The 13,023-nt window shown below is 41.1% G+C and overlaps 1 protein-coding gene across 1 annotated transcript in view; it reads right to left on the reverse strand.

Moving 5' to 3' along the window:
* PELI1 (pellino E3 ubiquitin protein ligase 1) overlaps positions 1-12,657 on the reverse strand; it is a 92,310-nt gene extending 79,653 nt beyond the window's left edge. The window contains exon 1 of the mRNA XM_053712075.1: positions 12,521-12,657. Coding sequence (XP_053568050.1) covers positions 12,521-12,591 — 71 coding nt within the window. The 5' untranslated portion in view covers positions 12,592-12,657. The remainder of the gene's footprint in view (positions 1-12,520) is intronic.
* Between the last annotated feature and the right edge of the window lie 366 nt (positions 12,658-13,023).

A 13,023-nucleotide genomic window follows, 5' to 3' on the forward strand; every position in this document is an offset into this window, starting at 1 on the left:
TATTTAAACTCAATCACGGCAATGGTAAGTATACAACTGATGAAACAGTTTTGAAACCGAGAAATGCGTTGTGTTTTTATCTTGATTTTAGCTTTTATTAAAGCAACTTTTATCATACTGCTGTGATCCTTTGATTAAGGTAGAAATAACCTTGACATTATTCCCTGAGTCTGGTGAGCTGTACTCGATTGGGACTTCCACAACCTGATACATTTTTTTGCGAACGTTGTCATGATACACTTATGAGTAGTTAATACCTGGATTGGCTACCCAGCAGAGGCAGTATTGTGGTCTCAGCATTGCCAGGTTTAATGCAAACAGCTCTTTTGTTGTGTTACATCTTTGTAAATGAATGCTGTAATCTAAGGCCCCCTCCCTTTGGTGGCTGGTATTTCCTGATGCTGTGAGTTAAGGCTTGCTATGTATTGTTAGATGTTGTAAATTATAACAAAGGCGGGGGCCTTGACAAGACAAAGAAGAAAACATAATTTATGCTTACCTGAAATTTATTTCTCTTGTAGTGTGTTCAGTCCACGGGTCATCCATTACTTATGGGATATATTCTCCTTCCCAACAGGAAGTTGCAAGAGGAACACCCAAGCAGAGCTGCTATATAGCTCCACCCCTCACATGTCATATCCAGTCATTCGACCGAAACAAGATGAGAAAGGAGAAACTATAGGGTGCAGTGGTGCCTGGAGTTTTAATTAAAATTTAGAACTGCCTCAAAAAAAGACAGGGCGGGCCGTGGACTGAACACACTACAAGAGAAATAAATTTATCAGGTAAGCATAAATTATGTTTTCTCTTGTTAAGTGTGTTCAGTCCACGGGTCATCCATTACTTATGGGATACCAATACCAAAGCTAAAGTACACGGATGATGGGAGGGACAAGGCAGGAACTTTAAACAGAAGGAACCACTGCCTGTAGAACCTTTCTCCCAAAAACAGCCTCCGAAGAAGCAAAAGTGTCAAATTTGTAAAATTTTGAAAAGGTATGAAGTGAAGACCAAGTTGCAGCCTTGCAAATCTGTTCAACAGAGGCCTCATTCTTAAAGGCCCCGGTGGAAGCCACAGCTCTAGTGGAATGAGCTGTAATTCTTTCAGGGGGCTGCTGTCCAGCAGTCTCATAGGCTAAACGTATTATGCTACGAAGCCAAAAAGAGAGAGAGGTGGCCGAAGCCTTTTGACCTCTCCTCTGTCCAGAATAAACGACAAACAGAGAAGAAGTTTATCGAAAATCCTTAGTTGCCTGTAAGTAGAACTTCAGGGCACGGACTACGTCCAGATTATGCAAAAGACATTCCTTCTTTGAAGAAGGGTTAGGACATAATGATGGAACAACAATCACCTGATTGATATTTCTATTAGAAACAACCTTAGGTAAGAACCCAGGTTTAGTACGCAAAACTACCTTGTCTGAATGAAAAATCAGATAAGGAGAGTCACAATGTAAGGCAGATAACTCAGAGACTCTCCGAGCCGAAGAAATAGCCATCAAAAACAGAACTTTCCAAGATAAAAGCTTAATATCAATGGAATGAAGGGGTTCAAACGGAACACGTTGAAGAACTTTAAGAACCAAGTTTAAGCTCCACGGGGGAGCAACAGCTTTAAACACAGGCTTAATCCTAGCCAAAGCCTGACAAAAAGCATGGACGTCTGGGTTCTCTGCCAGATGTTTGTGAAAAAGAATAGACAGAGCAGAAATCTGTCCCTTTAACGAACTAGCGGATAAACCCTTTTCTAAACCCTCTTGTAGAAAAGACAATATCCTAGGAATCCTAACCTTACCCCATGAGTAACTCTTGGATTCACACCAATGTAAATATTTACGCCATATTCTTATGGTAAACTTTTCTGGTAACCGGTTTCCGAGCCTGTATCAATGTATCAATAACCGACTCCGAGAAACCACGCTTTGATAGAATCAAGCGTTCAATCTCCATGCAGTCAGCCTCAGAGAAAATAGGCTTGGATGTTTGAAAGGACCCTGAAGTAGAAGGTCCTGCCTCAGGGGTAGAGACCATGGTGGACAGGACGACATGTCCACTAGGTCTGCATACCAGGTCCTGCGTGGCCACGCAGGCGCTATCAGAATCACCGATGCTCTCTCCTGTTTGATCCTGGCAATCAGACGAGGCAGCAACGGAAACGGTGGGAACACATAAGCCATGTTGAAAACCCAAGGGGCTGCTAGTGCATCTACCAGCACCGCTCCCGGGTCCCTGGACCTGGATCTGTAACGAGGAAGCTTGGCGTTCTGGCGAGAAGCCATGAGATCCAGTTCCGGTTTGCCCCAACGAAGAATCAGTTGAGCAAAAACCTCCGGGTGAAGTTCCCACTCCCCCGGGTGAAAGGTCTGGCGGCTTAGAAAGTCCGCCTCCCAGTTCTCCACGCCTGGGATGTAGATCGCTGACAGATGGCAAGAGTGAGACTCTGCCCAGCGAATTATCTTTGAGACTTCTAACATCGCTCGGGAACTCCTGGTTCCCCCTTGATGATTGATGTAAGCCACAGTCGTGATGTTGTCCGACTGAAATCTGATGAACCTCAGTGTTGCTGAGGCCAAGCTAGAAGAGCATTGAATATCGCTCTTAATTCCAGAATGTTTATTGGAAGGAGTTTCTCCTCCTGAGTCCATGATCCCTGAGCCTTCAGGGAATTCCAGACTGCGCCCCAGCCTAGAAGGCTGGCATCTGTTGTTACAATCGTCCAATCTGGTCTGCGAAAAGTCATTCCCTTGGACAGATGAATCCGAGACAACCACCAGATAAGAGAATCTCTGGTCTCCTGGTCCAGATTTAGTAAAGGGGACAGATCTGAGTAATCCCCATTCCACTGACTCAGCATGCATAATTGCAGCGGTCTGAGATGCAGGCGCGCAAATGGCACTATGTCCATTGCCGCGACCATTAAGCCGATTACTTCCATGCACTGAGCTACTGATGGGCTTGGAATGGAATGGACACGGCAAGCATTTAGGATTTTTGATAACCTGGACTCCGTCAGGTAAATCTTCATCTCTACAGAATCTATAAGAGTCCCTAGAAAGGGAACCCTTGTGAGTGGTAACAGAGAACTCTTTTCCATGTTCACTTTCCACCCATGCGACCTCAGAAATGCTAGAACTATCTCTGTATGAGACTTTGCATTTTGAAAACTTGACGCTTGTATCGGAGCCACCGCTATGCCTCGCGGTCTTAGTACCGCCAGAAGCGAGCCCAGAACCTTTGTAAAAATTCTCGGGGCCGTAGCTAACCCGAACGGAAGAGCTACAAACTGGTAATGCCTGTCTAGAAAGGCAAACCTTAGGTACCGATAATGATCTTTGTGAATCGGTATGTGAAGGTAGGCATCCTTTAAGTCCACTGTGGTCATATACTGACCCTCTTGGATCATGGGTAGGATAGTTCGAATAGTCTCCATTTTGAATGATGGAACTCTTTGTTTAAGATCTTTAGGTCCAAGATTGGTCTGAAGGTTCCCTCTTTCTTGGGAACCACAAACAGATTTGAGTAAAATCCATGCCCTTGTTCCGTCCACGGAACTGGGTGGATCACCCCCATTACTAGGAGGTCTTGTACACAGTGAAGAAAAGCCTCTTTCTTTATTTGGTTTGCTGATAACCTTGAAAGATAAAATCTCCCTTGTGGAGGAGAAGCTTTGAAGTCCAGAAGGTATCCCTGAGATATAATCTCCAACGCCCAGGGATCCTGGACATCTCTTGCCCAAGCCTGGGCGAAGAGAGAAAGTCTGCCCCCCACCAGATCCGTTTCCGGATAGGGGGCCCTCTCTTCATGCTGTCTTAGGGGCAGAAATAGGCTTTCAGCCTGCTTGCCCTTGTTCCAGGACTGGTTGCTTTTCCAACCCTGTCTGTAACGAGTAGCAGTTCCTTCCTGTTTTGGAGCGGAGGAAGTTGATGCTGCTCCTGCCTTGAAATTACGAAAGGCACGAAAATTAGACTGTTTGACCTTTGATTTGGCCCTGTCCTGAGGAAGGGTGTGACCCTTACCTCCAGTAATGTCAGCAATAATCTCCTTCAAGCCGGGCCCGAATAAGGTTTGCCCTTTGAAAGGAATATTAAGCAATTTAGATTTAGAAGTTACATCTGCTGACCAGGATTTAAGCCATAGCACTCTGCGCGCCTGAATGGCGAATCCGGAGTTCTCAGCCGTTAGTTTGGTTAAATGCACAACGGCATCCGAAACAAATGCATTAGCTAGCTTAAGGGCTTTAAGCTTGTTCAAAATCTCATCCAATGGTGCTGTGCGAATAGCCTCTTCCAGAGACTCAAACCAGAAAGCCGCTGCAGCAGTGACGGGCGCAATGCATGCAAGGGGCTGTAATATAAAACCTTGTTGAACAAACATTTTCTTAAGGTAACCTTCTAATTTTTTTATCCATTGGATCTGAGAAAGCACAACTATCCTCCACCGTAATAGTGGTACGCTTGGCTAAAGTAGAAACTGCTCCCTCCACCTTAGGGACCGTCTGCCATAAGTCTCATGTGGTGGCGTCTATTGGAAACATTTTTCTAAATATCGGAGGAGGGGAAAAAGGCACACTGGGTTTATCCCACTCCTTGTTAATAATCTCTGTAAGCCTTTTAGGTATAGGAAAAACGTCAGTACACACCGGTACCGCATAGTATTTATCCAGCCTACATAATTTTTCTGGGATTGCAACCGTGTCGCAATCATTCAGAGCCGCTAATACCTCCCCTAGTAATACACGGAGGTTCTCAAGCTTAAATTTAAAATTTGATATTTCTGAATCCGGTCTCCCTGGATCAGATCCGTCACCCACAGAATGAAGCTCTCCGTCCTCATGTTCGGCAAATTGTGACGCAGTGTCAGACATGGCCCTTATATCATCAGCGCGCTCTGTCCTTAACCCAGAGCTATCGTGCTTGCCTCTTAACTCAGGCAAATTAGATAATACTTCTTTCATAACATTAGCCATATCTTGTAAAGTGATTTGTAAGGGCCTTGATGTGCTTGGCGCCACAATCTCACGCACCTCCTGAGCGGGAGGCGAAGGTACTGACACGTGAGGAGAGTTAGACGGCATAACTTCCCCCTCGTTGTCTGGTGATAATTTCTTTACCAGTAAAGACCGACTTTTATTTAAAGTAACATCAATACAATTGGTACACATATTTCTATTGGGCTCCACATTGGCCTTTAAACATAATGAGCAAGCAGATTCATCTGTGTCAGACATGTTTAAACAGACTAGCAATGAAGCTATCAAGCTTGGAAATTTCTTTCAATAAGTTTACAAGCAATATAAAAAACGCTGCAGCGCTTTTAAAAACACAAAAAAACTGTCACAGTTGAAATAACAATGAACTAATACGGTTATAGCAACCAATTTTAAACAGTAAATGTATGAAATTAGCAGAGGATTGCACCCATTAGCAAAAGGATGATTAACCCCTCAATACCCAAAACGGATAATCAATTTAAGATTTAACGCGTTTCTCACAGTCAAACACACTGTCACAGGTCTGCTGTGACTGATTACCTCCCTCAAAAATGAATTTTGAAGACCCCTGAGCTCTCTGGAGACGTCCTGGATCAAAGAGGAAGAAGCAGGAAGACTGTGCTAGAATTTTAACTGCGCAACAAGGCGCTAAAAAAAAGGTCCCTCCCACTCATATCACAACAGTGGGAGACCTGATATAACGGGGTCTGTGCAGAAATATACGTTAGCCATGTGGAAAAAAATCATGCCCAAAAAGATTTATCACCAAAGTACCTCACAAAACGAATAACATGCCAGTAAACGTTTTAAAAAACAACTTTCCAGTGTTATGCAAAGTTATCACTAAGCCTGCTACCAGTCGCTTCTACTGCAGTTAAGGCTCATACATTTATTTCAGTACTAACAGTATTTAAAGTTAAATTCTAGTCCCTAGAAAATAACTCAACTGCGCATACATTTATCAGCCTGATACCAGTCGCTACTATTGCATTAAAGGCTGTACTTACGTCATATGGGTAACAGCAGTGTTTTCATAGTCAATTCCATTCCTAGAAAATATTTTACTGCACTTACCTCATTTGCGGGGGACCCCGCATGCTATTCCCTTCTCTGAAAGTACCCCACTCCTCAGTGAACAGCGAGAACAGCCAGTGGATCTTAGTTACGTCTGCTAAGATCATAGAAAAAACGCAGGCAGATTCTTCTTCTAAATACTGCCTGAGAGAACAAACAGCACACTCCGGTGCTATTTTAAAATAATAAACTTTTGATTGAAGAATGTTACTCCTGTCTCCTCTCATAACCTCCTTTGTTGAGACTTGCAAGAGAATGACTGGGTATGACATGTGAGGGGTGGAGCTATATAGCAGCTCTGCTTGGGTGATCCTCTTGCAACTTCCTGTTGGGAAGGAGAATATATCCCATAAGTAATGGATGACCCGTGGACTGAACACACTTAACAAGAGAAAGCTGAGTTTTAATTGTATTTAACAGACCCTTTTAGTCAGAACCACCAGTCTGGGACCAGAAGGAGTAACATCACTGACTGCAAGTTCTCCATATATCTTAAGGAACTTGGTAATACGTTTAGATATTGTGTTATGTTATGTCCCAGTTTATTTTAAAGAAATTGATCTTTGCATACATTTTATTTTGAAAGTTCTTATAATTTGGCACTGTATAGCCTTGTATTGGTATTTTTGTTATTAAACATATAGAAAATCTAATTCTGTTTTTGGGCTCTAATATCTGAATTCACACTCTGAAGAGACAAGGATAAAGGCACGTTACCTAATTGTTAATTTTGTGTGCGCTATTGGGGTTTCCAAGACATCACTTTATTCAGAGTTCTTGGTTGTGGCAGGATTTTGTTAAACTGGGGTGTTGTGAGCAGGATTTGGGGGTTAATTTGGGGTCCCTTTAAGTCCTTTGTAGAGTTAAAGGTAAGGGAACCAGAGTACTATTAACCCCATCATGCCCACAACCCTCCCCCATTGAGGAATGTGTATTTAGGTGAAAGCAAAGGAGAAACAAGGGAGGTTAGATGTCTTCCAGGAGCTACTGCTCACAGGGATAAGAATCGTATTTTGAGAATTGTTATGGCAGCAGGAAAGGGAAGTGAGTTAGATGTGATTGTTCATTTAGGAACAAATGATCTGGCTAGTAATCATGTTGCTGCTGTTCAGAAAGAGTTTTGTGACCTAGGTAATCATTTAGAGACTGTGGCATCAACTCTATCATTTTCTGCTATTTTACCTGTGTATGGCCAGGAAGCAGGAAAGATGGAGCGGATAACAACATTTAATTATTGGTTAGATAAGTGGTGCAGGGAACGAGGATTTGGTTTTATTGGCCATTATAGCTCTGTTTGGAAAGATACTAGGTTATTTAGGAGAGATGGCTTGCATTTGGATGCTAGAGGAACAGAGTATCTGGGAGAGGAGTTCAAATACTTTATTAGAAATCATTTAAACTAATAAAGGGGGGTAGCATTAATATATCCACCTGCCCCCCACAGCATGCCAAAACTGTTAGTCCAAGTAACCATTCTAGAAATTCTAGTAGAAAAATTCTTCGTGCCATGAGCACAAATGCTTGCAGCTTAGGAAATAAATTACCTGAACTCATTTCAATAATGACTAGGGACAACTTGGATTTAGTAGCTACAATGATTTGCATGACTGGGACGTAGTCATACCTGGATACAGGTTATTTAAAAAGAACAGAGTAGGAAAGAAAGGTGGAGGAGTTGCTTTGTATGTAAATGAAAATATAAAGGTTACTGAAATTGTAGGAACAAATGATGAGGTGGAAAGTATTTGGGTGACTTTGGAAATTGGAGATAAAAATGTTTTTAGAATAGGGGTTGTATATAGGCCTCCATTGCAGGATGAAAAACTGGACAATCTGTTATTAGATGAAATAACCAAAATGACCATGAAGGGTAAGGTTATAGTACTGGGGGACTTTAATTTGCCAGATATAGACTGGAAGATTCCTTCTGCTAGATAGGCTAGAAGCAGGTATATTCTTGAATCTCTGCTAGGGGAATCACTTGAGCAATTAGTCAAGGAACCAACTCGTAAGGAAGCTATATTACAGGGAGTGCAGAATTATTAGGCAAATGAGTATTTTGACCACATCATCCTCTTTATGCATGTTGTCTTACTCCAAGCTGTATAGGCTCGAAAGCCTACTACCAATTAAGCATATTAGGTGATGTGCATCTCTGTAATGAGAAGGGGTGTGGTCTAATGACATCAACACCCTATATCAGGTGTGCATAATTATTAGGCAACTTCCTTTCCTTTGGCAAAATGGGTCAAAAGAAGGACTTGACAGGCTCAGAAAAGTCAAAAATAGTGAGATATCTTGCAGAGGGATGCAGCACTCTTAAAATGGCAAAGCTTCTGAAGCGTGATCATTGAACAATCAAGCGTTTAATTCAAAATAGTCAACAGGGTCACAAGAAGAGTGTGGAAAAACCAAGGCGCAAAATAACTGCCCATGAACTGAGAAAAGTCAAGCGTGCAGCTGCCAAGATGCCACTTGCCACCAGTTTGGCCATATTTCAGAGCTGCAACATCACTGGAGTGCCCAAAAGCACAAGGTGTGCAATACTCAGAGACATGGCCAAGGTAAGAAAGGCTGAAAGACGACCACCACTGAACAAGACACACAAGCTGAAACGTCAAGACTGGGCCAAGAAATATCTCAAGACTGATTTTTCTAAGGTTTTATGGACTGATGAAATGAGAGTGAGTCTTGATGGGCCAGATGGATGGGCCCGTGGCTGGATTGGTAAAGGGCAGAGAGCTCCAGTCCGACTCAGACGCCAGCAAGGTGGAGGTGGAGTACTGGTTTGGGCTGGTATCATCAAAGATGAGCTTGTGGGGCCTTTTCGGGTTGAGGATGGAGTCAAGCTCAACTCCCAGTCCTACTGCCAGTTTCTGGAAGACACCTTCTTCAAGCAGTGGTACAGGAAGAAGTCTGCATCCTTCAAGAAAAACATGATTTTCATGCAGGACAATGCTCCATCACACGCGTCCAAGTACTCCACAGCGTGGCTGGCAAGAAAGGGTATAAAAGAAGAAAATCTAATGACATGGCCTCCTTGTTCACCTGATCTGAACCCCATTGAGAACCTGTGGTCCATCATCAAATGTGAGATTTACAAGGAGGGAAAACAGTACACCTCTCTGAACAGTGTCTGGGAGGCTGTGGTTGCTGCTGCACGCAATGTTGATGGTGAACAGATCAAAACACTGACAGAATCCATGGATGGCAGGCTTTTGAGTGTCCTTGCAAAGAAAGGTGGCTATATTGGTCACTGATTTGTTTTTGTTTTGTTTTTGAATGTCAGAAATGTATATTTGTGAATGTTGAGATGTTATATTGGTTTCACTGGTAAAAATAAATAATTGAAATGGGTATATATTTCTTTTTTGTTAAGTTGCCTAATAATTATGCACAGTAATAGTCACCTGCACACACAGATATCCCCCTAAAATAGCTATAACTAAAAACAAACTAAAAACTACTTCCAAAACTATTCAGCTTTGATATTAATGAGTTTTTTGGGTTCATTGAGAACATGGTTGTTGTTCAATAATAAAATTAATCCTCAAAAATACAACTTGCCTAATAATTCTGCACTCCCTGTAGATCTAATACTTACAAACAGTGATACAGTTTCAGATGTGTCTGTAGGTGAGAACTTAGGATCCAGTGATCATCACTCTGTTTGGTTTAGTATTCATGTTCAGGAACTGTCCACCCAGACTAAAACAAAAGTTTTAGACTTTAGGACGGCAGATTTTTCATTAATGGGAGAATACCTAAAAAACTATTTAAAGGGGAAAACTCTTATTACAGGGGTTCAAGAACAGTGGGAATTTGTGAAAGGTGCCATTTTAGATGCAACCGCACACTGTATTAGACATGTCTGTAAAAGTAAAAGAAAGCGGAAACCAATTTGGTTTTCCAAAGAAGTAGCACATGCTGTAAAGACAAAAAAGATAGCTTATAAAAATTACAGACACACACAAGCAGATGATGATATGAAAATATGGAGACTCCAACAAAAAAACACTAAGCAGTTAATTAGGAAGGTTAAAGTTCATGCAGAAGAGAAGATAGCACAGTCAGTAAAACATGGGGACAAAACATTCTTTAGATATATCAGTGAAAGAAGAAAAAATAAGGTAGGAATAGTAAAATTGAAATCAGTTGATGGTAGAATAATAGAAGGAGATAAGCAGATTGCCGACTGTCTCAATGATTACTTCTGTTCTGTTTTCACTAAAGATTGTGAAGATACAATGTCTACATTAAGGGATGCTACGAAAAATAGAAACAAGCTTAACAGTAATCTTTTTTACAGAGGATGAGGTTTTGTTAGCATTATCAAAAAAAAATGTTACAAAGGCAGTGGGTCCTGATAATATTCATCCAAGGGTTTTAAAAGAACTTCGATCAGTGCTAACTGTCCCATTAACTGATCTGTTTAATCAGTCACTATTAACAGGAGCTGTCCCAGATGATTGGAGAATAGCAAATGTAATACCTCTTCATAAAAAGGGCAGTAGAGAAGAAACTGGCAACTACAGGCCAGTTAGTTTAACTTCAGTAGTAGGGAAATTAATGGAAAGCCTCTTAAAAGAAAGAATTATGACTTACATAAAGACAAACAATTTAGAGGACCAAAATCAGCATGGTTTTACTTCAGGGAGATCATGTCAGACTAATCTAATTGACTTCTTTGATTATGTAACAAAAGTATTAGACAAGGGAGGAGCAGTTGATGTAGCATATCTAGATTTCAGCAAAGCATTCGACACCGCCCCACACAATAAAATTATTCACAAACTATATATCTCCTTGGTCTAGATTCGAAAATTGTGAACTGGGTGGAATGCTGGCTTAAGGACAGAAAACAAAGTGTCTTAGTAAATGGAGTTCATTCAGCAGAGGGGGCTGTTACTAGTGGTGTTCCTCAGGGGTCAGTTCTGGGGCCTGTTTTGTTTAACATATTTATCTGCGATATCAGCAAAGGGCTACAGGGGAAAGTATGTCTCTTTGCAGATGATACAAAAATTTGCAACAGAGTGGATGTTCCAGGGGGGGTAGACAAAATGAGAAGTGATATACAACAATTGGAGGATTGGACAAACGACTGGGATCTAAAGTTTAACACAGCAAAGTGTAAAATAATGCATTTAGGGAAGAAAAATCCAAATGTTAATTACAGACTCAATGACACTTTACTGACTGTTACAGACGAGGAACAGGACTTGGGAATTATCATTTCAGATGATTAAAAACTTAGTAAACAATGTAGTAATGCAGCGAGTAAGGCTAGCAGAATGCTTGGATGTATTGGTAGAGGTATTTGCAGCAGAAATAGTAAGGTTCTTATGCCACTTTATAGATCATTAGTTAGGCCTCATCTTGAGTATTGTGTGCAGTTCTGGAGGCCATATCTTCAGAAGGATATTAACAAACTTGAATCTGTGCAAAGGAGGGCTACCAAAATGGTACATGGTCTAAAAAATAAAACTTACCAGGATAGGCTCAATGACCTAAATATGTATAGCTTAGAGGAGAGAAGGGAAAGAGGTGATATGATAGCAACTTTCAAGTACATTAAAGGGTTTAGTAAAACTGAGGCTGTGGGTATTTTACATAAAATGGAAAATTCAAGAACAAGGGGTCATGAGCTCAAGCTAAAGGGTAGTAGATTCAGGAGTAATTTGAGGAAGCACTTCTTTACAGAAAGAGTGATTGATTTATGGAATAAACTTCCTCAAGAGGTAGTAGCAACAAACACTGTGGGGGACTTTAAAAATGCATGGGACAAGCATAAGGCTATCCTACAAACTAGATAAGTTTATACTGTTAGGCAAGGTCGGGCAGACTTGCTGGGCCTATGGCTCTTATCTGCCGTCAATATCTATGTTTCACCATTGGGCGCCCTCTTTTCTTCGTTTTTGATTTTCTGCATTAGATCTGTCATCTCATCTTTGGGTGGAAAGTGATATGGAAGCCGCCCTATAATCCTCAAAATTCAGCACAACAAACTGGCTTTTGATACAATTTTGCATGTATTGGATTAAGAATTGTGAATCACTCTATTTTTGTGTTATTAGGCGCATCGAGTGTGGAGTCAGACTCCTTTCTACCGTTTTTCCCATACAATAACCTTAAGTTGGTGGCAGCATAGAGATAGTTTAGTGTGGGTGGCATTAAAGGGGAGTTTGGGCATCTTTCTGGGTCTAGTACAGACTAGTGTTTGCTAACCCTTGCACCCACAGAATTAAGTCACAGGCTTGCATGGAGTGGCTAGACTGTGACAAATTGGTTAAGGTGGAAATGGTTGATTAACCCTTTTAATGTCAAACTAGTGACTGTTGCAGGGTAAGTTAACCCCTGCATATCATGCTGTATATTCAAAGCAGTCAATTAATTTAAGTAATTCCATGGGTCATTACAGATTTAATATTATAAATTAGATTTTTAATGCGTACTCACCCTAATACAATGAGTTCCCCGTACTTCACAGGTGCTTTAGCGGGGTGGTTCTCTTGGTCAGGAGAAAACATGAGACTGGCTGTTGTTTTAACCCCAAACAGTGTCTTATCAAGAGTCCTGGTGCACTTTTTTCATTATTTTGTCTATAAAATAGAAATAAAAAGAGAAAAACACACATTAGACATATAATTTTTAAAGGGACATGAAACACTTTGAGACTGTAATATTAAATGTTACAAATTACACCTAGAACCCCCCCAAAAAAAACAAAACTTTGCAACACACATTATTGAAACATATTATGAAATCCTGATTGTCCCATATTACTTAAGTTTTCAAAACAATGTAAATGGCCTGATCTGGCTACAAAATAGAAAGTGGTTTCAGTACTTAACATGACACTAAACTCATAGCACTCAAAGAGTTTTAAAATAATTGTATTTATTAAGCCCAATTTACAAGGCTTTAAGAGCACTTAACTGCCACTCTTACACATGTATGAC

Source organism: Bombina bombina, chromosome 4 (genome assembly GCF_027579735.1).
Source record: "Bombina bombina isolate aBomBom1 chromosome 4, aBomBom1.pri, whole genome shotgun sequence".
NCBI classification, from domain to species: Eukaryota; Metazoa; Chordata; class Amphibia; order Anura; family Bombinatoridae; genus Bombina; species Bombina bombina.